Raw genomic sequence first — 25,050 nt, 5'->3', positions numbered from 1 at the left:
ATTTATTTGTGTGTGGGGTGGGGGTGGGTGGGAGTTGAACTCCGGTATCTCTGGTCCAACAATCTAAACCTGCCATCTCCAACTTGGTGATGGTCAGATGTGTTGGACTACAGTTCCATGGGGAGGCTGGGAGTTGTAATCCAACATCTGGAGAGCACAAGGTTGGAGTAAAGGCTGCTCTAAGCCTAGAGGTGGGGAACCTGTAGCCTTCCCCAGATGCTGTGGGATTCCAAGTGCTATCTGCCCCATCCAGCATTGTCAGGAGTAATGGAAGTTATAGTCCAACATCTACAGGTTCTCCAGACCTGCTTTAATTGCTCCACCACACTGATTTTCAGTGTAGTGTGGTTAGAGACTGGGGCTCATGCACCTTTAATTGCTCATGGCTGAATGAGAGATTTGAACTTCTTCTGTCTGCACTACTACTAAAGGTGCAGGAGCCCCTAATGTCTTTTGCATCAGGTCTCCTATCAGCCTTTCCAAACCTTGAGTCCCCAGATGTTTTTGGACTACAACTCCCATCACCCACATAAGAGCTGGATCAGACTAAGGCCCATCTAATCCAGCATTTTGTTCACACAGTGGTTAACAATAATAGTGACACACTGACTGGGGATATTGGGAATTGTAGTCCAACAACATCTTGTGGGGCAAGTATGGGTCTACAGCTTCCCCTAATTTGGTGTTCCCCGTCAGCCTGGGCATTTGGGAGTTGTAGTCCAACACATTTGGAAAACACCTGGTATGGGAAAGCTGGTCTACACACCATGCCCAGCTGTGTGTATAAGGACTGAGTTGGACTCCAACTCCCATCAGCCTGACAAAACAGTCAACGGCCGGTAATGATGGGAAATGTAGTCCAACGGCCTCTGGAAGTTTCCCCAGCCATGCCTTGCGTTGTGTGCGGACTCTTTGGGGCAGCTGAGGCTTGCGCTAACTTGGGAGGCAGCGCTTCAGACGTTTATTGCGCGGGGAAACACCTGGGTGCGCCCGCCCGCCTCAGAAACCCTTCACAAAGCGTCAGTAGCGGCGGCCCTCTCGCGCCCTCTGTCGGCGGCAGCGCGGGACTTGCGTGGCCGGAGGGGCGGGGCGGGGCAGGGCAGGGCAAAGCAAAAGCTGGCGTTCCCTGACGGCGCGGCTTGATGGCGTCACGAGAGCGACTACCCGGAAGTCGGCGGCAGCAGGCGGCGCAGGCGGAGCAGCAGCAGCAGCTGCAGGCGGAGCAGGCGGTGGCGGTGAGTGCACGACGCTGAGGCGGGCAGCGGCCCTCCCTTCTAGGCCGGCCTCGCTTCTTCTCCTCCCGTCAAGCGATACCTTCTCTTCCGGGCAAAGGCCCAGTTTTAGGACCCTGGCGGTGTTATCTCTCCCCCCGCCCCCTCGCTATCAGCCAGGCCTGCCCTTCACTTCCTTCGGGGCCTTTATTTCCTTGCATGGCCCCCTCCTCATAACAAGCAAACAGCTCTCTCTTTCCCCTCCCGCTCTGCTACGGCTGGCCCCACTTTCCCTCAGGAGCCCTCAGAAGGTCCCAGCCTTCTTCCAAGGTGCTCAGAGAGCTGTACTCAAGGCCTGCCCCCCCCTCCACCCCCAATTTGTTCTGCATGTTTCTATACTGGCTTTCAACTGGTGGTTCCTACAAAAATAATACAGTGAAAGAAAGTGGTGGTGGGGAACCACAATAAAACCAAAGAGATTAAAATCACAGGTTTTTGAAAATCCAGAACTCAACATTTTAAAATGTATGGAGGGAATAAAAACAATCTTTGGGGATAGCAAAGACGGGGCCAGGTGAGTCCTTGCTTTATCTGCACAACAAGCTTGTGAGGTAAGCTTGATGGGAGAGGAGGTGGTGTGTGTGCGTGTCTGTGTGTGTGTGAGTGAGAGAGAGCGTGTTTTCATGTGACTGGCCCAGAGTTAACTGGTGAGCTTTGCGCTTGACTTAAAGGTTTGAACTGTGGCCTTTTCAGGATTCATACAGCGCCCTATTTCCTCAACCACACTGACCCTTTTGTGCATTTGACCCAAATGAGTTTTATTACATGCACTCAAGAGAGCAACATGATCTATTTCCTGAAAAGGGGTGTAAGAGAAAATGTTTACACACTCTGTCTTTACATGTTACAGCAAATACTGCAATCGTACAAGAAAAGCTTCTTTCCCAATTCCTATGCTGCAGTTTTCTGTGTCCTATGCATGTTTAAGCAGAAAAAAGTCCTATGATAGCCGGTTGAAGGAGTTTTTTCTTTCTAAACATGCATAGGATTGCGTCCTAAGGTGCTTTAATGCAGAACAATTGTTGCATTAGTCCTTAGACCATAGCAGCGCAAAGCCAAGTAACAAAAATTTCATAAACTGACATAAAAATGCAATAATTACCTGTTAAAATCAGTCATTAAATTTGTTAAGGTTAAAACATATTCTTAAAATAGTAAGCATATGTTTGTATGAGCACAACACGACAGAAGTTAGGATGTGGTCCCAGATAGACAACTGGCCAATTATCTGGTGAGGACTCATATATAACCTTACATGAAAATATAATAATCACTAGTTGGAATTAGTCATTAAAATTATTAAAGCTAAAACATATTCTTTAAATAACAAGGTTTACCTATAAGTTTATAATGTTATGTGTTTTATATTAGAATGCATTTCTTGTATTTCGAAATCTCTTGGGCAGTTCACAGCAATGGAGTCTACATACTTCTCCCTACATTTAGCAGACTTTACTGTGAAAGAAGCAACGTCGCAGACCACAAACTGTAACAGAAAACCCAGTTTCCTCTCTACATCCCAAATCTTCCAGATTTCATCATTGAGTCCATTTGTGCTTTAAGGCAGGGGTGGGCAACTTTTTCATCCCATAGGGTTGCATGTAGCAGTGAATTGGGGATCTGTGTGTACATATGTATAGCGTGTTCGCTCTTGCCTCCTCTCCAACTCACGCACTTTCCCCACACCCAGAGAGACACACTCACTGGCTGAGTTCGGACGACACGCTAATCAACGGTTGTTTCCCATTCTGTTCCTATCCACCACCACCCTCCAGTTGTTTAGCGTATTGTCCGAACTCAGCCACTATCTCCCACTCCTTCCCTGCCATCTTGGCATGTAGGAATGGAGATGTTTAAAACTCCCCTCCCCATTTGCTAAGGTCCCTCTGAAAGGGGTTGTGCTGGTGACAAAGGATTTTCTTGGTGGGGTGGAGAAGGACGCCTTCAAGACGCCTTCCTCCCCCTCCTCCCCCTCACAATTTCAAACTCTCCAGCCTGCCAAACAGTTCTTTGATAGGCAGGAGTGTGATCTATATGGAAGAAAGAAACAACTTGCAAGGGCCACATGGAAGATGACACACAGCCCCCAGGATGCTTTAAGGGATGTGTCGTAGTGACCACAGGGTCTCTGACAGATTGTGTTGCCTTTCCTAAAAGCATGTGGCTTGGCTGATTCACTTGAGCCATCTGGAGCTGCTTCTCTGCAGGTTTACCCTATTGAGGCTTCTTGCAGCACACTAGGTTTTGGAACAGAAACTGCCCTTTTCCCAAGCTAAAGCCATCAGATTTGGGGCACTATTATTAAGTAAGGGAAATGTGGGCACAACCCACTGGGAAGTTCTGTCGAATATGAGTCATAGTTGGGAGGGTCCTTAGAGGTCATCTAATCCAAGACCCTCCTCAATGCAGGATGCAACTGCAGCATTCCTGACAGATGGCTGTCCAGCCTGGGCTTCAAAATGAAGGAGAGCTCATCACCTCCCAAGGCTCTCTATTCCACTGCTGAGCAGCTGTCACTGTTAGGAAGTTTCGCCAAATATTTGGCCAAATTCTGCTTTTTTGTGCAAAGACATGGTGCTTTTGCAGAGTTCTGTTCATTTCAGTAGCGCCTGTGCTGGGGCAATGTAGGGTGCAATCCTATGCTTGTATACACAGGGGGAAAAAGACCTACAACTCCCAGCATGCCCGGCCAGCTATGCTAGTGGGGGCATGCTGGGAGTTGTAGGCTTTTTTTTAGGTAAGCATGCATACAGCAACGCTTTTAATGGCAGATTATACCCATGTTAACTTCTTTGTGTGGGGAGGGAATATACCATTTGGGTTTTCTCCTTTGGGTGCAAGATAACCAAAGTTACAAGGAACAGTCCAGAACCTTTTACCGCTCACCTCTTTTAAACTTTCTCATTTCTTGCTCCCTGTGAATGATGTATCTTACAGTATGGGAGTGCTTGAACAATGTCAGAGGATGATAGGCTTTGTTTTCGAGCTCCTTCCCAATAATCCGATCGCAATAGAATTGGCGAAGTGGACACATTTGCACATGTCTGTCTACTTTGCATGATTAATTCTGCTTTTGCTAACTGTTGAGGAGTAGAGCAGAGGCTTGTGCTCTAAAACACTCATCCCCAACCTGGTTCCCTCTGAGTATTGGTCTATAACGCCCATCATATTGGCCATGCTAACTGGGGATCATGGGGATTGTAGTCCAACGCATCTGGGGGATGCTCCAGGTTGGGGAAGGCTGCTCTAACCTTACCTCATGATTAGTTAAAAGTCCTGTTCATCCACTTTCTCGTTTGTGAGATCTTATCAGGTGCTGTTCACATGTTGTAAAGCTTATTTTTGCCGTCATGAGGTCTAGGGCCTTGCCTTAAAAAAAAAAAGAAAAAAAGCTGAGTTTCTGAGGATGTTTAGTTTGCAATGGGGAATCATAACTTTTTATACAAATCTGATAAGACAAAGCTGTGGCAATTAAATAGAACCTCATTGTTCCAAGGCAGTAGAGTTCAGCATAAAGTGTTGGGGGGGGGGGCAAATAGGAATTTAGAAAATATGAATTTATGCTCTCTGTGTGAGCTTCCAGAGGGCACCTGGCTGGCTGGTGGAAAAAATCCTAGACAAGGTAGACCTCTATCTGATCCAGCAAGGAAAGTCTTACTATCTAATCTAACTCTCTTCCCTGAGGCAGAACATCTTGTCCTTAGAGCTACAGAATAATTGGCCTAGAGTCACACACAACGCCGAAGTACTCCAGGAGTAATTGTTCTCTTATCTGTACGTTGTTGTTGTTTCCTTTCCTCCCTCTTTCCTAGGCTACACTCTCAGGGATGACTCAACTGGGTGCCATAGCAGCTCTAGCTGCCAGCCTGCTGGCAGCTGCTCTTTTTTCTGCAATACACAAGATTGAGGAAGGGCACATTGGTGTCTATTACAGGTATGTGCTTGGAGGGAGCTCTGCTTCCTGTATGGGTGTGGCTTACTTCCAGCCATCCTCCAAATCATGGTTTTAGCATCAAGGAACAAAACAACGCCCATGTATGTGTTTGTGTTTGCACCGCGCATGTATGTGGGTCCTGAACACTGAGCCAGCCTCACATGTGGTCAAAAGGTTGTGCACCTCTGATTTAGATCTTTGTAGATCAAGCCAGCACCTCAAATTACACATGAAAGTCTACAGGGATCTTGTAGAGACGCTAGAGTGGCAGTGTGGTATGCTTATGACAACCTTCCTGTCCCCCCAAAAATCAGGAAGTGGCTTGTAACCAGATGGAGCTTCTAAATACTTGCCAAGGGCTGCCCCACAGAAGATGCATTACAGTAGTCCAGCCTTCCAATTGTAGATGCATGAACAATGGTGGTGATTTCTGGATTCTTATTGAGCTAACTCTCCAAAGGTTGTAGTTACATGTTCTGCTGGAAGATTGAGACCTTCAGAATAGGGGAGGCAAGCTCAAAATCCTAACATGATGTGGGGAATGCACACTTTTCCAGCTACATATGTCTCCAAGTTCATTTCCAAGCCCAACTTAAAGTGCTGGTTTTAACATTTAAAAGTCCTAAACAGCTTTGCAGTGTTTTGCCTGAAATGCCCACTTCTCCCATATCTACCTACCCACACCTTAAGTTGTTCTTCAGGGACCCTGCTCCAAATGCCCTTGCCGAATGAAATGAGGTTGGTATCAATTCAGGAGATGGCCTTTCTGGTAGCAGCACCCTGCTTACAGGAACAGCTTTCCTAGAGATGTTTGCCGGGTGCTATCCTTGGTGTCTTTTCAGTATTGGGTGAAGACCTTACTTTTTAACTAGGCCCTTTCAACACTGAATAGTTTGTTCCTCTCAGTTTTAAAGTCTTAATTTTAACTCTGGGATTGCTGTGAGTTTTGCTTCCTTATGTCGCTTTCAATTGTATGGTTTTGTTCTTCAATCGTTTTTATTATTTTTATATATTTTTTCATTGTAAACCTTCCAGATGACATTATGGGATGACAGCCAAATGTTGTAAATAACTTTCAAACTACTAGCCCAAATGTAATGCTTGTGCCCTGTGTTATGTTGGAGGCTATAGATCAGGGGTGGGGTAGATGTGGCCCTCCAGATGTTGGACTACAACTCCCATCATCTCTCATCATTGGCCTTGCTGGGACTGATGAAAGTTGGAGTCCAACAACATCTACAGGGCCACAGATTACCCGCCCTTGCTTTTAGATGATGTAGAAGAGAAGCATCATATGATACTGGTCTGCAGGTAAACTGGAAATGCTAGGTGGCCATTTCTAAAGTGTTCCCCAACCTGGACAAAGAATTGCAGCACTACCTAAAAGTACACTTTCCTCTGTCTTTCTTTTCCTCCTACAGAGGAGGGGCGCTCCTGACATCCACCAGTGGACCTGGCTTCCATCTCATGCTGCCCTTCATAACTTCTTATAAATCAGTACAGGTACTTCTTATTTTTATGACTTCCTTACAGGAGTGATTCACACAGAGTTCTTATTAGTTGTGCCCAAGCAGTCTGGGGTAGTGCGTTAAATATTCTCTTCTGCTAACTGCAAGTTCAAGTTCTCTGCCTGGAAAGTGTTCAATTCTGATTTTAAATGGTTATGAATCTGTGTTTATACATGGTTCAATATCTTACTCATCTGCATTATGCATTCTATATTGTAATGTGTGGTTTGAATGATTGTTACCAAATCTGAGACAGGGACCTGGGAAATTAAGTTAGGTAGTTTTAGTTTGGGATGTTTTATACCTTACTGTTGCCAAATGGGAGATGCTCTAAATTGCATCTTGTGGTGGCTGTTAATTATGTGGCAAGCCATTTGTGGTCAATGAGCTCACCGAGCGTTATTAGTTGCAGTTCTCCACACCATTGCAAGCTTGAGGGGGCTTGATCTTGATCTGCCCAAGAAGGCACGTCACGTCACACGCATGGCTGGCCACATAACAGCTGCGCTGAACAGTGCAAAGTGGTCTTCCTGTGGTAGCCATCAGCTGAGAAAACAGCTATTAAAAAGTGGAGTAGTGTCTTCAATTTTATCTATATCCATGAGGACTAGAAATTCGTTCCTGTGGGGGGGGGGGGGGGGAACAAAAAGTGAAGAGAGTGCAAGCAGAGTGCAAACAGACAGATTTTGCATTTGCGTTACACCTCTGCAATGCAATTGCAACAGTGGTTTTTTAGACTCTTCTCAATATGCTACGGAGCAGTAGCCGGAGACAATGGTGGCAGAGAATTTCTATTACTTCGCAAGTTTTCCATGTGGCTAAAATTCACGTGGACAAAACAGACTATTGGCCTATTAGATGATTGAGCACAGATTAGATCTTTGGTTCAGAAAAGAAGAGACATTCCTCTGAGCATTGGGACAGACCATGTTTTATGTTGCCTCTCTGCTCATGTTTACCATATGTTCCTGTGAGATGTTGTGGGAAATGCTTCAGCTAACGGTTTTAAAAGCTAAATTGAAGTACCTTCTGCATCCCCGTGCAGCTGTGCTGATGTGTGGGGTGAAGGGAAAGGGATGTTGCAAAGCGAGCCCTAGTTCAATCATCCCTTGATGGTAGGTGTGCATGTATTTGTAAGACTTCTGAGTCTCTCTTCCAACTCGCAGAAGTGGTCATCATGATGTACAGCATTGCTTTGTAGTACTGATGTCTTGGCAAACCTCTTGGTGACATAGAGCATGCACAACCTCAGCACTGCTTTCCTTTTGTGTAGTTTGTATAGCTGCACTGGAGTGCAGGAGAATCTGAGTTTTGATTTGAAAGCCTTTTTGGTAACCTTCCGTACCGGTGGTCATAAGATAATAAAACGTGGTGGCCTGCAAATAAAGCAAAAGAATAACAGCCCCCAATATAATGTTTTAAGGATCTCTTTGTAGTGTGAAGCAGACAATGGCCTGAGTCAAATTCTAGCTGTTGCGACCATGTCCCAGGATTGCACGCTCACCCTTCCCTCTTCCTCTCGTATGCTCTGATGCCTTCCCTCACTTTCTGGACCTCAATAGTCATTGTTGGCTGCGAGATCCAAAGTGGGCAGGCTATGGTTGCCACGAGCCATAGTTTGCCTCCAAACCAGAATTTGAAGCCTCGGGTTTGGATTCCAGTGGTGTTCTGGATGCAAATGATGGTTTTCAGTAGCCATTACTTGTCCAATTCAGATGTCACACAAACCTAGCATTTATTACAAACTGGCAAGTGAGGGAACGGAACTGAGCAGGGAGGCGTGAGGATGTGAGCCTGCAGCATGGCAGTGATAATTGGCTGGGGGATGTTGCAAGTTTTGAGGATACTCGGTTGCAGGGAGGCTGCACTAGCATTACTGTTAGCCTGCTCAATTTTGCTTCGTTCTGGAATCATTCCAGTATAAAAGTTTTTCAGTTGCGTGTGAAGGCAGGAAGAGCTATGGCTCATTGGTGGAGCACATGCTTTGTATGCAAGAAATCTCAAGTTCAATCCCTGCTATCTCCAGGTAGGGTTAGAAAGATTCCTGCCTGAAAACCTGAAGAGATGTTGCAAGTCAGCGTCAACATTATTGGGCTAGATGGACTCAGTGGTCTGACTCAGTATAAGCAGCTTCCGGTGTTGCGACATTGCATCAGACAATGTGGTTCCCAGAATGCATCAGCCTTTTTCACATCCTAAATTTGTCTGATACTCCCCCCCTTCCTTTTTCTTATCTGTATAGGACTCAAACCTGTTTTCAAAATCACGGCCTTCTACTTCTTTCACCTTCTACTTCTTTCACGAGATGTCTAAGAGCTTATCTCCTGGGTTTAGCATCCAGTAAGCACGCTAAACCAGTTTGGCTTGCGTTTTTGTTGAGCAACCTTTGTACAGATAGGTATTGAGGTAGATTTCCAGTTCTGATAAGTGCTGAAAAGAAAGTCTAGGGGTCATTTGACTGAACCAGATTCAGGTGGATTATGGCCACTCCCTGGGTTGTGGCAAAGAGATTGAACGACAAGGGAAGAATTGGGTTTTTGCCATTATGTGAGGGAGGAAGCAGCAGCCAGGCACCTCTCCACCGTGCCTGGGTCCAGCTCCAGCTCAGAGCCCCCTCCCTCCTGCTGTCAACTGTCTCTGGAGAGGCCACCAGTGAGGAGGAAGCAGCAGCCAGGCACCTCTCCACCGTGCCTGGGTCCAGCTCCAGCTGAGAGCCCCCTCCCTCCTGCTGTCAACTGTCTCTGGAGAGGCCACCAGTGAGGGAGGAAGCAGCAGCCAGGCACCTCTCCACCGTGCCTGGGTCCAGCTCCAGCTGAGAGCCCCCCTCCCTCCTGCTGTCGCCTGTAACTGCTGAACTTTCCAACTAAGATTGTAGTACCTGAATTTGCTTTCCTTTTCCCCCTCCTCCTCCTCCTTCCCAATCCCCTTTCCTTTTGTGTCATGTCTTTTAGATTGTAAGCCTGTGGGCAGGGACTGTCAAGAAATACTTTTGTAAGCCGCCGTGAGAGCCTTTTTTGGCTGAATGGCGGCATAAAAATCCTTAAATAAATAAAAAATAAATAAATAAATTATGCACAGCAGAAATGCTACTTACTGTAGCAGGAGCTCAATTTGTTTGCTTTCTCTTTTCCAGACGACATTACAAACAGATGAAGTAAAAAATGTTCCGTGTGGCACAAGGTGAGCTGTGCCCCGTATTGAAAGGGCCACATTTTTGCTCTTATCTTTCCCACAGGTTGAATGGGGGCTTCACATTGTGTGATACAGGACTTTTCTTGGTCTCTGTGTGGTGCTGCTCCATCCGGGAGAGGTGTGCACAAACAAATTAGGATCATGCTCATGTTTGCGCAGGGCATGAAAGTGAAAAGAAACCCCACTGATACAGTAAACAGAAGCATCTTGGGGTGGGGAAATAAAATAGTAATGTTATTATAGTCTGCTCTGCATAGCTCTACCTAGTATGGGAAACAGAGCAGGAAACAAGTAGTGCACATTTGAAGCTGCTCTAGATATCCACTTTGTATCCACAAGCTGAAAGCAACAGGGCAAACCTGCATTCAGAGCTCAGTTTTCTCTACTGAGAAGCCCAAATTCTGTGGTTTGAATCAAGCAGATTAATGAACGTGCATCCACTTGCTTATATTCTTGCTTTAATCCCTTAGATATTATGGAGGCAAAGATAATTCTGCAGGGTACTTATCCCTGGTTAGATGTTCTGCTAAGCCCCTTTCTGACCCCGTATTTTTAGCCTTCTCTTTGCCTCCATAAGGACTAGAAAAGTGGGTGGTTTTCTTAAATGGAACCTAAAGTTCTTGGAGTGCTGCATCCTGCAACAGGCTGCATATTCTGCTCATTCACATTGCAGTCCGGAATTTATGGAGCTTGGAATATATGGAGAGTTGCCTTCACCCAAAACATCTCCTAAAGGGTGCTTGTCCAAAGAGTTTCAGAAAATCCTCCAAGAGAGGAGAATGCTTAACCTCTCTAGACAACTTAAGGCTAGTTTATAGGGCCTGAAGGCTTCGAACATTCCTCGCTAATTCTTGCAATGCAGCACAACACAATCTGGCTTTATTCTTTTGGAAGGGAAGGCCTGATTGCATTCTACTTCTCAGAAGAAGCTGTGAAGGGCCTCATCCCTGCCACTAGATGGCAGGTGGGGTTTTTTTACTTATTTGCAATTATTTGTAGATGAATGTTGCTTGGACTTTGGCCTGGAGTAATCTGGCTAGCCAGCAAGAGAAGTAATTTATCGGTGATAACAATTTTTTCTGAAGCTGTCCAAAACCGCTTCTCGGAATATTTTTTTAATCTGAATACTTGACTGATGTCCCAAGCAAATACCTTCGGCTATGAGTTTATCCTAGATCCAAACAACATCCTATCCCTTCTTTAATGTCATCGACTGCAGGGAGAATCGGAAGTGGCTTTACGGCTCAGGCAAATGACTAAAAGCTCTGTTTGTGTTTGATTCTCAAATGCAACATTGTTCCTACAAGGCTTCAAACTCTCTTAACAAGTTGCGTCATCGCAGAGCAAATCCAGCAAAGGGGTTCTTGTGAAATTTGCAAGGGGAACAAACTGGCCATGTGCCTTGATGTGTGAAGAACTGGGAACCTCTTTCAAGTGTTCTAATCAACAGTGCCCTGTGGAAATTCTGCATGTGTTTTGAAAGCCAACGAAAACAAAAATAAAACAATTGCACATTATTTATACCTTTATTTTAATACTGCCCCATAGCTGAAGTTCTCTGGGCAGTTTGCAACAATTCATGATTGTTGGATTTATTCAACTATTTATATCTTGCCTTTCCATTTTTTTAAAGACGTCCAAGGTGACTAATGGTTCACTTTGAAACAACGGTGAGCCTTAAGTACAACTCAAAACAACAGAATGTCATAATTCAGAAGGAACCAATGGGAAACAAACAAAAACCTTCATCAAACAGACTCACCTCCCAAATCCCTCTCTGAAAGAGAACAGGATGCAGCCTTCCCCAACCTGGTGCCTTCCAGGTGTTTTGGACTTCAACTCCCATCAAGCCTAGCTAGTAGAGCTATTAGTCAAGGATGCTGGGAAGAGCAGGCTGGGGATAGCTGACGTAAGAAGATACCTGTGGGATCAGACCATTGGTCTAGCTAGTCTGGCGTCTTGCTCTCTACAGTGGCAAACCAGATACCTTTGGGAAGCGCACAAGCAGCGCATGTTAGGAAATAGCCTCCTCCCGTTGCTGCTGCTCAACAGCTGCTACTTAGAGGTCAGCTGCCTCTGAACCTGGAGGTTCAATATAGCCTTCATAATTAGTAACCATGTCTTCACTGCACAGTGGAAGGCGAGCAGAGATGGAGGAAGGCGGGCTTCCCTCGGGAGGGCTTTTCGCAACTGTGATGCTGTCACTGAAAATGCTTATCCCACCTGCTCATCACCATGCTACAGGTGGACCAGAACTGGTCCCATAAAGGAGAGAAGCCCCATTTCTCTTTGGGTCCCCATCAGTTGCATTTTTATGACGTACCTAGTTCACAACTTATCGAATGTCTTATCAATGCTCACCCCTCTTCCCTTTCTGCAGCGGGGGAGTGATGATCTATTTTGACAGAATTGAGGTCGTGAATTTCCTAATCCAAAGTGCTGGTGAGTAGCCTTTGCTGGCCTGTGCATCGCCTTTTGGGTTGTGGCATGGACGAAAGCCCAAGGGTATTTGGGGCTGTATTCACCGCAGAGAATACCTGCATCAGTTTCAACAGTAACACAGTAAAGTGTGTTTCGTTTGGGGCCCTGATAAAGTGCAATATATGTGGATGTTCCATAGCAAGAAAGTAGAGCTAGATTGGATGTCAAGCTCTGCGGTCATATCCCCTTGCCTGGCCTGAAAAGATTGCAGTTTTCTACCAGCAATCAATGACCCCTGTACATATACTAGGGTGCTAACTCCACAGTCTACCACATGTGCAAATTTGAGGACTGAGCCTCCTAACACCACCTTGTCTTCTTCTTGCTAGTCTATGATATAGTGAAGAACTACACTGCAGACTACGACAAGGCCCTCATCTTCAACAAGATCCACCATGAGCTCAACCAGTTCTGCAGTGTCCACACGCTACAGGAAGTCTATATTGAATTGTTTGGTGAGTGCCTTGACTATCTATATCTAGCGTGATATGCTTTCAAAACTGAATTCAAGAAGGCTGACTCCCCTAACTACAGAAGGGTCCATGACTGGACTAAAATTGGGAAGGGGCAGGGCTTGTGGGTTTCATTAAGTGTCCCCCTCCCAATTCTCCATAGTTCGACCATAGGTGCATTAAAAATAGTATAGTTGATGGCCTAATCTTCTATCTTGCCTTCTGTTGCTCGGCTTGGGGAGAAGTCATCCTTCCCCAACCATGTGCTCTCCAGATGTGTTGAACCACGACTCCCATTATTTTCAGCCAGACACCCTCCATCACATCTGGAGGTGCCTGGTTGGTGTATGTGGTGTAATGCAGAAGTCTTCAACTTCTTTGAACCCAGGACTTGCCCCTAACATTGCAATATAGTGCCCACTTCTAATTTTTGTTTTCTTCTATATCCATCCATCGTTGTCCTTAAGAGCTAGACCAATCAAATGGAAAGGACAACAGGGTTCCTGTATTTAGTAGTTTCACAAAAGAAAGGATTTTGGCAGGTTGTAGCTAATCAGCCAGGGGTGAGAATTTGCACCTGCTGAGTTTTTCCCTTCCTTCCCAATGGAGACTATTTGTGCATCTAGCCTGGTATTGCTTCCTCTGACTAGTAGCAGCTCTCCATGGTTTCCGGCAGAGAAAGGTCTTCCTCATCCCCTGATACCTGATCCTTTTCAAACTGGAGAAAGCAGGAATTGAACCCAGGACCTTCTGCAGGCAAACCAGGTGCTCTTGCCATGAGTTATGGTCTCCCTGCAAGGATCTCTTCTCTTCTTTTGCATTTCATTATCCTTTCCCTTTATCTCTTTCTACCTTACAAAACTATTCTTAAAATGGTGGTTTGACCCACTTGTGAGTCCCAGTTAGTGGAGTAACGGCTAGAGCTGCCACAGTCTCCTGTCCCAAGCCCCCCCCCCCCCACACACACACACACTTTAGAACCACAGGATACATCGTCCAACATGACTAACCCACTCAGTGCTGGTAGGTTCTCCTTTGCAATTGTGTAACTTCTGGTTTAATGCCTTTCCCAGATCAGATTGATGAAAACCTGAAATTAGCTCTCCAGCAAGATCTGACATCCATGGCACCAGGACTTATCATACAGGTAACGTATAATGTGAGGGATATGTGCCAAGAATGAGGCTCTGGTCCAAAACTGAACAGAGGATTGGAAAGGTGCAAGCTAAACGCAATATTGCTCTGCTTGCTCATAGACATTTTATGTATTTATTATTACTACATTTATATCCCACCATTTTTCCTCTTGCAAGGAACCCAAGATGCTTCATATGGTCTTCCTTCTGTCCTTTTTGTCCTAACAATCTTGTGAAGTAGATTAGACTGAGAGTAAGTGACTGTCTGAGGCACCCAGTGAAGTTTATGGCCGGGTCACTAAAATGCAGATCTCCAGAGTCCCAGTACAACACTCAACCGGTACACTACACTGGTTCTACTTGGCTAGATATTTGTTAGGGCTACTTGTTGTAAAATCTGAATTGTAATCTCTCAAGTATATGCCTTGAGTGAAGAAGGGTAGGTGCTTTGGGGCTATTCACACAACACACTAACCCAAACTCTGGTTGAGTGTGGGTTATTTTGAACCATTGGTGGCTTGTTGAACTGTGGGTTAGCATGTTGTCTGAACACAGCACATTTCCCACAAAGTGGCTTATTGTGTTCTCTGAATGCAGCCAGGGTTGCTTGTTAATGATGCATGGTTTGTTCTTGGGTTGTTCAACCATCCTGACCAACCCAAGAACAAACCATGGGTTCTCAAGGTTGTTCGAGAAAATAAGCCACACTACTTGGTTAACAAGCCACCTTGACTGCTTTCATGATAACCCATGGTTCAACAAACAACTCATGGTTCAAAACAATCTACAATCAACCACTGAGTTTGGGTTAGCGAGTTGTGTGAACAACCCGTTTGAGTCTCTTGTATTAGCATATTCTTTCATTGAGCCTCGTGTGGCGCAGAGCGGTAAAGCAGCAGTTTCTGCAGCTGAAACTCTCCCCACGGCCTGAGTTCGATCCCAGCGGAAGCTGGTTTCAGGCAGCCGGCTCAGGTCGGCTCAGCCTTCCATCCTTCCAAGGTCGGTAAAATGAGTACCCAGTTAGCTGGGGGAAAGGTAATAATGGCCGGGGAAGGCAACGGCAAACCACCCCACTATATAAGGCCTGCCAAGAAAATGTCAGCGAAAGCTGGCATCCCTCCAAGAGTCAGTAATGACTCAGTGCTTGCACGAGAGGTTCCTTTCCTTTCCTTCCATCATTCTCTTCCCCACTTCCCCAAGCTCAGGAAATCTGAATATATCACAAGGACTTTGTTGCCCTGAAGTGCCCACCCAAATAGGGACTGTCTCACTTGAGATGAGCCCCTCTTCCCAAGTGATGTGTAGGCTCTTTTCTGCTGCTTTAGGCTAGATCAATCTCATCACTTGCGTACCAGCAGAGTGAGGATAGAGGACCTCCCTCCCATTGTGGAATGTATTGTGTCTTGGATGCTGCAACGTGGGGATGCTTCTATTGCCTCGGCGCTAGCTCAACCCCAGATATAAGTATTATACAATACTGCCACTGTTGATTTTGTTTGAATATGTACTGGTGAGTAGACACCTTCTCCATCATCCTCACTTTCTCTTCGTCCAGGCAGTCCGAGTCACAAAGCCAAACATCCCAGAAACAATTCGGAGAAATTATGAACTCATGTAAGTACTAGGAATTTTCTCCTTCGCTTCCAGTGCGGTGGTGTATTTGTGTGTCTGTGTCTCTCTTGGAATCAGAGATGGAAAGAATCTCAAAGGCCATCTAGTTTATCCCATGCCAATGCAGGAAATTGTTGCTACAGTGTCCCAATAGAATCATGGAATGCTTTTGTGCCCATGCGAAATTGTAACCTTGTTGAAATACATTTGAGGATTTGTGTCCTTGCATCATGGCTTCTAGTTCTATTTCCCAACCCACTCCGATTTCATAGCTGAGTTCAGAATGAATTATGCAAGATATGTCTGTTATTTACATAAATGCTGCTGTCCCAGTAGTGGGGAGAGGCCTTATCTCTGAGCTGGAGTACATGCTTTGCCTGCAGAAAGTCCCAAGTTCAATCTCCAGCATCTGCAGTTAAGCGATAGCTGGCCTGGGAAAAAGGACTCTTTTGTCTGAGACCTAGGAGAGCCACTGCTATTTAGTAGTAGGCTAGATGGACCCTTCATTCATTCATTCTATTTCTGTAATGCCCAATAGCCAAACCTCTCTGGGAGATATGACTTGCTTTAAGGCAAATTCATAGTGTATCTGCATAACTGCTGAGTAGAGCAAGTAAGAATGCAATCCTTCACATGTTTAGACACAAAAAAGACCTGCAACTCCCAGCTTGGCTGGATGGAGCATGCTGGGCATTTTAAGCCCTTTTTTCCTGTGTAAACATGCATAGGATTGTGCCTTAAGTCAGGCACAATCTTCCTTCTTCTCACATCAGTCCGTTGGTTTCTGTTCACCACTCTGCTGCTAAGATCATCTTCTTGGCTCGCCGCTCTGACCATGTTACTCCGCTTCTGAAATCTCTTCATTGGCTTCCAATTCACCTCAGAATCCAATATAAACTTCTCCTGTTGACCTACAAAGCTTTTCACTGTCTAGCTCCTTCCTATCTCTCCTCTCTCATCTCACACTATTGCCCCGCTCGTGCTCTTCGCTCCTCTGATGCCATGTTTCTCGCCTGCCCAAGGGTCTCTACTTCCCTTGCTCGGCTTCGTCCATTTTCTTCGGCTGCCCCTTATGCCTGGAACGCTCTTCCAGAACATTTGAGAACTACAAGTTCAACCGCAGCTTTTAAAGCTCAACTAAAAACTTTTCTTTTTCCTAAAGCTTTTAAAACTTGATTTTGTTCTGACTTTATACTGTTAGTTTTACCCTACCCTGTGCCTGTTTACCCTACCCTGTGCCTGTTTGCATTCTCTTTCCCTCCTTATTGTTTTATTATGATTTTATTAGAATGTAAGCCTATGCGGCAGGGTCTTGCTATTTACTGTTTTACTCTGTACAGCACCATGTACATTGATGGTGCTATATAAATAAATAATAATAATAATAAGGCAGGGGAGGCACCATCAAACGCTGCATGGTACGGAAAAAGGGAACAGAGATGTTTTCTCTTCTCTTAAAAAACTAGAACCCCAGGGTCATCCATTGAAGCTGACTGGCAAGATTTTCAGGACAGAAAGTACTTCTTCACATGTTTCATCACTACCCGGTGGAAATCACTGCCACCAGATGTGGTCATGACCACCAACTTAAGAAGATGAGACAAATCTATAAAGAATAAAGCTGTCGATGGCTACATGCTATCTTCAGGATCAGAGGCAGCACGAATATACCTTGCTGGGGAACAACGTCAGGAAAGGGCTATTGCTTTATGGAACCTGTTTGTGAGCATCCCAAGAGGCATCTTGTTGGCATCAGTGGCATTTTGTCTTATCCAGCACTGCTCTTACATTAACTGGGTTTATTTGCTCCTAGTATGGCAGCCCGTGTGGACAGGATAGGTGTCTCTCTTAGCCAAGACAGTTCAGAGTTGTCTGTCCATTGTCTGAGTATACGTAAGCTACCAGTTACTGAGAATGGCCTACATGAAACAAAGTACGTTGTCAGTGTTCTTCTAAAAGCTCAGACCATGGCTTGAGATGAGATGTCAGCTACATGTACCTTTCCCCCCCCCTGACCTAGTAAGACTGGACATATTTGACATACTGCTCAGTTTCCCCTTGAAATTAGCTCTAGTGACATTAAACAGTTCCTAGCTATGCTCACTATAGTGTTGTAGCCTTGTTGTATGAGAGTGACTGACAGACTTCTGAGACAAGAGTCAGTTGCTGAAAGCAGAGCTCTAAAGCAGCATCGCAAAACCGGTGGCCCTCCAGACGTTTTTGGACTACAGGTTCCTACTCTATAGTATCTACAGTAGGAGTGGGGAACTTGTGACCTTCTAGATGTTTTGGCCTAGAACTCCCATTAGCCCTAGGCAGCATAGCCAAGGATGATGGATGTTGGGAGTTGTAGGCCAAAATAACTGGAGGGCCACAACTTGTCCACCCTTGAACTACAGTATTCTGCACGCTGGAACATCTTTCACCTTGGAAACTTGAATTCTTCATCCATGCTTTACTTATGTGCTTATTTCGGTCCCTCTAGGGAGAGCGAGAAAACGAAGCTGTTGATCGCAGCTCAGAAGCAGAAGGTGGTGGAGAAGGAGGCTGAGACGGAGCGCAAGAAGGCTCTCATTGGTCTGTGTGTGGTTTGTGTTCCCATGTTTTCAAGCTAACAGTAGCGTGAGAGAGGTTGCTCAGGACATATCCCTTGCCTATGGAGATTACAATCTCAGAGGCTGCCTGAGATAGAGATCTGTGGTTGACAAGTGGAGGAAGAGGCAACAAAAAAGACATTGCTTCAGGAAAGTGCACTGCACACATAATTTGAAGCTGCAGGGCAGCAGAGGTAGATTCTAGATTGCTGCTCTCTTCCCATATTTGCACAAAACAAGCTCAACACATCAGGGTGGAGAGATGGACACACGGTTCGTGAGATAATGGCTCAGTTCGGACAGCATGTTTCTCAATGGTGGCTTTAGAACACCACCATGGAGGTTTTACACCACTGCTGAGAAATGTGTTGTCTGGCGGGAAAGCACTCCACGCAGAATATTCACTCTGCGCAGAGGAGAGTTCCTGCACCAACTCCATGGAGCTTTCTGTTGCATTGAGTTGGCTTTTCCCACTGGCTCTAGAGTTCCCTGGCAAGAGCAGTGAAAGGAGTGAGTGCAGCTCTAGGAGTGGTGCCGCTGGGATTGTTTTTTTGCCGCAATGACTGATGGGATACCATCAGGAGGACTGGGGAAGGAGATAGGGCGGAGGAACTGTCAATCAAACATTGACCTTTACTCAACTCCACGGTAGCCCAGAGTCACGCAACGCTGGAGTTAGAACATATTGTGTGGGGAATACCTTCTAAAAACTCAACTACTGAGTGGAGTTTTCATACTGCGTTGACTAACGTATTGTTTGAACTGAGCCAATGACAGTTAAGTGACAGATGGTGACTTGCCCTAGGTTAGTCTCCATTGAAGAGCAGTAGCCATGATCAGGAAGAGTGCATATATAATAACTTGAAATATGAACTCACCTTTGTAAAGAGAAGTAATTTCCCAAAAAGAGGGATGTATGAGAAATTTGTTTCAGTTCATGTTTGACTGGAATTCACCCAGTTCGTACCTTCCAGAACTGTACGGCCCATGTCCGTACAGTTACAAGCTTGTGATGTGTGGGTTTTTTTTAAAAAAAAAAAACATTAAAAATGTGTACTTTTCAAAAATGTGCACAATCGGTATGTACATTTGGGAAATGCACACTAAAATATGCACATATTTCCACGTGGAAAGGAAAGAACAACGCACGCGATCTGATACAGAGCTCTGAGGTGGAATTTGGTGAATCTCCACAAACTCATCCCTAGTTGTAACCTAGTTGTTTCTTCAGGAATGCCAGGCAGGGCAAGTAAAAGTTTCCAAGTAGTCCTGTGGGGCAGAGCACCCATGTGCAGAGGGTGACTGGGTTAGCTAGGTGTGTTGCTACTCCAGGAGATTTTAGCTGTGTTACCCATCAAAGCTGGCTCCTGTCGTCACTGGACTGGGTGCTTGTCGTTTTTCCAATGCAGAAGCGGAGAAAATTGCCCAGGTGGCTGAGATAACGTACGGCCAGAAGGTGATGGAAAAAGAAACCGAGAAGAGAATCTCTGAGATTGAAGGTGAGAAATAACCGGACTAAGGCCTTTCTGTTTGTCTTAAAGAGTTCGAAAGACAAATCGTCCCAGGACTAAGAGTGGACCTGGTGAGGCTCTCTTTTTCCCTGGATGAGTAAATTGAAAACCAGGAAAGCGCATTTGTCCTGTTTTCTTCTACGCCCATCACATCTGATACAAAGCAGGCAAACCTGAGAAACGTGTATCTTTAGCAATTCAAGGAGCCTCTGTGGCTAAGAATTGTCTTTGGAGCAGCAGGGCCTTGCATTTGGTTCCCTTTCCCCACACTCCCTGTTCCGTAGCCTCAGGAGCCCTTTCCTGCTCCCACTTCCTCTCCGCTCTCCATGTTTTTCTTTACATGAAGGTGTGTTGTTTCTGAAGCCGGGGTTTTGTACACCCGAAGAAATATGCTAAGCGATTTGGTTCCCTTGGTCAGAGCTTTGGGCATGTTTTCACTTCTGTGCAATGTTAGGAGCTCTGCACCCCATGGTTCAGAGCCGTGCCTGGAGAACTGCACCGAGAATTGATGCTTTGTGGCATGGTGCCTACTTGGCATGCGAGGGGCTTCGCGGTTATTTATTTATTTTATTTATTAATTACATTTCTATACCGCCCAATAGCCGGAGCAGCTATGGACTGGACCGTAGGAAGCTGCCTTATCCTAAGATGAACCATTGTTCTAACTAGCGCAGTATTGTCTTCCAGGAGTGGGCAACTTCCAGGGGGTTGGAGGATCGGCACCCCTGCTGTGGCAGGAGGGGAAAACGCCGCACCGGGGGTGGGGGACACAACAGGCCAGGCCACAGGTGCCCCATTTTGTTTCCCACCCCTGGTCTACATCCACTGGCAGTGGCTCAGTCATTTCAGCCTGGAAATCCCAGGGATTGAATTTGGGACCTTGTGCATGCGAAGTGTATGCTCTGCCACCGAGCTGCTCCCAGTCAAGTATTCTGTAAGCATGTGAAGTGGACTGGGGAGGGGTGGGTTCCCCCTCCTCCTCCTCCTCCTCCTCCTCCTCCTCCTCCTCCTCCTCTGTGTCGTTCCTGTTGTCGGGCAAATTCCTGGATCTGGGAAAGGCCCTGCCGGGCTGCCTCCGAACAACCTTCCCCCCCCCCCCACTCGATCCGGTTACGTTCATTAAGTGCCCTGTCAAGCTCTGCAGCATCTCGCTGAGGAGCCAATTAGTGGTTTACAGATCAGCGGTCCCTCATTAGGCAGTCCCCAGCAGAGTCCTGGTGGTTTTCTTTCTCATTGCGGCCCGTTGCCAAGTGCCAGGCCCTCGACTCAGCCCCTTAGGAGTCGGGAGGCCCAGTCGTACCCTAGGCAAGAGAATCCTTGGCTTTGTCCCAAACGGTTCCAGCTGCTCTGACAAACGGGTTGCTGTGCGCTCTTTGGAAAGTCACACACTCTCAGCTGTTGGGGCCGGTTGCAGCTGCCCTCCTGGTATGTGAGCAGAAATGACCGGCTAATGGATGGATATGTTTTGAGACAACATGAGCACAGACTCCATGGGAAAGGGGGCAGGTTCTCCCCTCTTTTTCTTACTTTTTTTTTTTTAACAATTCTGTAACAGTTGCTTTAAATACCAGGCTTTCTACACCTGGAGTTCTCAGCAACAAAAAGGTTTTGCTGCTTCATTGAACAACTGTAGTTACTTATCTATTTAAAATATTTCTAGGCCACCTTTCAGGACAAAAGCCCTCCCAAGGCAGCTTACCACATTAAAATTCACTTAATAAAAAAAACCCAGATACAGTAATAAAGCAGCAAAGATTCATAAAAGACCAGCAATAAAACATTACTAAAAAGCTATGGCGTAATTGCAGCTACAGAGCAGAACAGTCTAGCAAAACATAGAATCATAGAATAGCAGAGTTGGAAGGGGCCAACAAGGCCATCGAGTCCAACCCCCTGCTCAATGCAGGAATCCATCCTAAAGCATCCCTGACAGATGCTTGTCCAGCTGCCTCTTGAATCGGGGAAGGCCAGAGTAAACAAGTAGGTCTTCAGGGCCTTGCTAAAAGCTTGCAATGGTGGACCCCTGATAGCAACCCCTTCCAGAGATGTGGGGCCGCTGCGGAAAAGGCCCTCCCTTGTGTCCTTGCCCACCAAACTGTCCTCAAAGGTGAACAAGTGAGAATAGCCTCTGTGGCTGATCTTGAAGTGCAGGCAGGCTGATGTGAGTGAAGGCAGCTCTTCAAGTGATTTTGTCTCAAACCATGTAAGGCTTCAGAGGTGAAGAACAGCACTTTGAATTGGGCTCAGAAACACAATGGTAACCAGCACAGCTGGCACAGTATTGCATTACATATATATTATTATTTATATTTATATACATTTATATACCGCCCCAAGCCGAAGCTCTCTGGGCGGTTTACAACAGTTAAAAATGGTAAATGTTAAAAAGTATACAAAATTTGAAAAACCATCAGAAACATAAAAACAACAGTATCCATTTAAAAACAACAATTCTGGGGTCCACCAACACTCAGGCAGCTGCATTCTGCACCAGCTGAAGTTTCCAGGCAGTAGCATTTTGTTACGGGGGCTCTAGAATTTTATGCCACAAACTGCTTTTCAGGACCCCCCAAAAAAGTTTCAATGGGACAAGGTGAGGGGAATAGAGGATGCCATAGATTTTGGAGTTGGTATGAGGGCATTCCACGCTCTAAAATGGTAGTTGCAGCTTGTCACTGTGCCACAAGTAGTAGCCAGACACTTTTTTTCAATCCAAATCCCAAATTGCAGGGATTTGAACCCAAGTCCCCCCAGGCTGGATCCAACACTCTACATGCCGTTGGGGAGGGGGCACCTGGCTCTTTTGTTCTGGTCCTAGCAGACCGAGGGGACAGGAGCAGGCAGAAGTAACATCGGGGCCTGCTGCTGCTGGACTCTTCCCCCCCCCCCACAGGGCAAACTGCCATCTTGGCCCTGTAGGGAAGAAGAAGGACCGAGGGGACAGGAGCAGGCAGAAGTAACATCGGGGCCTGCTCCTGCTGGACTCTTCCCCCCCCCCCCCACAGGGCAAACTGTCATCTTGGCCCTGTGGGGAAGAAGAAGGACCGAGGGGACAGGAGCAGGCAGAAGTAACATCGGGGCCTGCTCCTGCTGGACTCTTCCCCCTCCCCCACAGGGCAAACTGCCATCTTGGCCCTGTGGGGAAGAAGAAGGACCGAGGGGACAGGAGCAGGCAGAAGTAACATCGGGGCCTGCTCCTGCTGGACTCTTCCCCCTCCCCCACAGGGCAAACTGCCATCTTGGCCCTGTGGGGAAGAAGAAGGACCGAGGGGACAGGAGCAGGCAGAAGTAACATCGGGGCCTGCTCCTGCTGGACTCTCTCTCTCTCTCTCTCCCTCCTCCCTCCCTCCCTCCTTGACTCCTTTTCCTTGTGTGTCATGTCTTTATTAGATTGTAAGCCTGAGGGCAGGGACTGTCTTTTTTGCTAACTGTAAGCCGCTCCGAGAGCCTTTTTTGGCTGAGGAGCGGGGTATAAGTATGATAAATAAAATAAATAATAATAATAGCATATCCCTGAGTCTGAGCTGTTTAAATTGTCTCTTTAAAAAGAAAAGAGCGTACCTCTGGCCATGCTTGCTCAGGATGTTGCAAATTGTAGTCTCGCACATCTGAAGGATGCCAGGTTGGGAAAGGCTGTTCTTGAACCGTCAGGTTTTGCCTTACTAATGCTAAATTGAATGGAGTTGGATGGAGATTCTGGTGGTGCCAGGATTATGCTCAGCTCAGCTCTGCTTTCTTTCCTTCATGCGCTCCTCTTAAGTATTGCCTTTCGGTATGCCACAGTTCCAATCTCACCCCCTTTTCTTAAGTCAGTCAAAATTCTGACTGGGTGGAAGGGAGAGGGGAGTCCAGCTGGAAGCTGGCAAAACGTTGCTCGCAATCATGAAAATGTGGGCTGATTTTGGAAGACACAAACCCTCCCAAGGGGTTTCCCAGGGACTCTTGTGGCTTTTCTGTGCTTGGAAGTCTCATTTTCCCTCCTCTTTCCGCAGATGCTGCGTTCCTCGCCAGAGAGAAGGCAAGAGCAGATGCTGAATGTTACACTGCCTTCAAGATGGCAGAATCCAACAAGGTACGAATTGGTCCAGCTGGGCTACAACACATCTTGTCTTAGAGCTGCGGGTTGTCTGTGTCGTGTAACCGGCAGGCGCCTACTTTTTATATTTCTTTTTTGAAGTTTCCAGTATATATGTATAAGCAATCATACAGAGTACAGTAAACTTTTCTCAGCCAGAATTTTTTTTAAAAAATACTTTCTTTTCAAGCTTCACCTTTTATTCCTTTACCCTGTTCCCTCCCCCAGCCCTATCCGTCTCACATAGATTTCCCCTATTTTTCTTTCTAGGATGGTATACCATTTTGCTTTATTTATTTATTTATTTATTTATTTATTTATTTATTTATCATACTTATACCCCGCTCCTCAGCCAAAAAAGGCTCTCAGAGCGGCTTACACTTAGCAAAAAAGACAGTCCCTGCCCTCAGGCTTACAATCTAATAAAGACATGACACACAAGGAAAAGGAGTCAAGGAGGGAGGGAGGGAGGAGAGAGAAAGAAAGAGAGAGAGAGAGAGAGAGAGAGAGAGAGAGAGTGTCCAGCAGGAGCAGGCCCCGATGTTACTTCTGCCTGCTCCTGTCCTCTCAGTCCTTCTTCTTCCCCACAGGGCCAAGATGGCAGTTTGCCCTGTGGGGGGGGGGGGGAAGAGTCCAGCAGGAGCAGGCCCCGATGTTACTTTATCTCTTCCATTTTATTTTGTGTTATTTTATATTATTTTTATAGCCCTACTTCTTTTTCAGGAGTCCCAGAGAGTCCTATAAGCTCCTGTCAAAGTTGCTCTATTCTTTTCTTTCTTCATATATTCTACATATTTTTGCCAGTCCTTTTTAAAATTATCTCTTTGCTTTATTCCTCTTTGAAATTGCAACTTCTGTGTCAATTTCTCACTAATTGCTATTTCCCAAATTTTCCTTTTCCACATGCTTACGGTCAGCATCCTTGCCGTCTTCCAATTTTTTGCTATTAGTTGTCTTGCAGCTGTCAGCATATATCCTATTAGCATTTTTCTCTTATCTTTTTATTTTCTTTGACAAAAATATTCAATAAAGCTAACTCTGGCATTTTATGTACTTTTTGGTCAGTACTTTTTTCTATTTCTCTAAAGACCCTGCCCCAGAACTTCTTTATTTTTCCACACTCCCACCACATAAGAATTTGAGATCCATTACCCTCACATCCTCTCCAGCAGGAGGATGACAAAGCCTACTTTTTATATTTCCGGTAGTGTTTCCAATCTGTTGTAAGCCCCCTTGGAGTGTGATATAGAACAGTGGTTCCCAGTTAGCTAAGTACTGCGGACCC

At 46.0% G+C, this 25,050-nt stretch overlaps 1 protein-coding gene across 1 annotated transcript in view; it reads left to right on the top strand.

The window, feature by feature from the left end:
• The first annotated feature begins 1,180 nt into the window (after window positions 1–1,180).
• The window catches only part of ERLIN2 (ER lipid raft associated 2), a 30,016-nt gene continuing 6,146 nt past the window's right edge, over window positions 1,181–25,050 (top strand). The window contains exons 1-11 of the mRNA XM_063139100.1: window positions 1,181–1,235; window positions 5,084–5,205; window positions 6,627–6,708; window positions 9,847–9,893; window positions 12,286–12,347; window positions 12,716–12,841; window positions 13,912–13,985; window positions 15,530–15,588; window positions 18,071–18,162; window positions 19,589–19,678; window positions 23,683–23,762. Of these exons, the coding sequence (XP_062995170.1) occupies window positions 5,099–5,205; window positions 6,627–6,708; window positions 9,847–9,893; window positions 12,286–12,347; window positions 12,716–12,841; window positions 13,912–13,985; window positions 15,530–15,588; window positions 18,071–18,162; window positions 19,589–19,678; window positions 23,683–23,762 (819 nt within the window). The 5' untranslated portion in view covers window positions 1,181–1,235; window positions 5,084–5,098. The remainder of the gene's footprint in view (window positions 1,236–5,083; window positions 5,206–6,626; window positions 6,709–9,846; window positions 9,894–12,285; window positions 12,348–12,715; window positions 12,842–13,911; window positions 13,986–15,529; window positions 15,589–18,070; window positions 18,163–19,588; window positions 19,679–23,682; window positions 23,763–25,050) is intronic.

This window comes from Elgaria multicarinata, chromosome 12 (assembly GCF_023053635.1).
Source record: "Elgaria multicarinata webbii isolate HBS135686 ecotype San Diego chromosome 12, rElgMul1.1.pri, whole genome shotgun sequence".
NCBI lineage: Eukaryota > Metazoa > Chordata > Lepidosauria > Squamata > Anguidae > Elgaria > Elgaria multicarinata.
The sequence above is the reverse complement of the archived record's forward strand: the minus strand, read 5'-3'. Positions and strand labels throughout refer to the sequence as shown.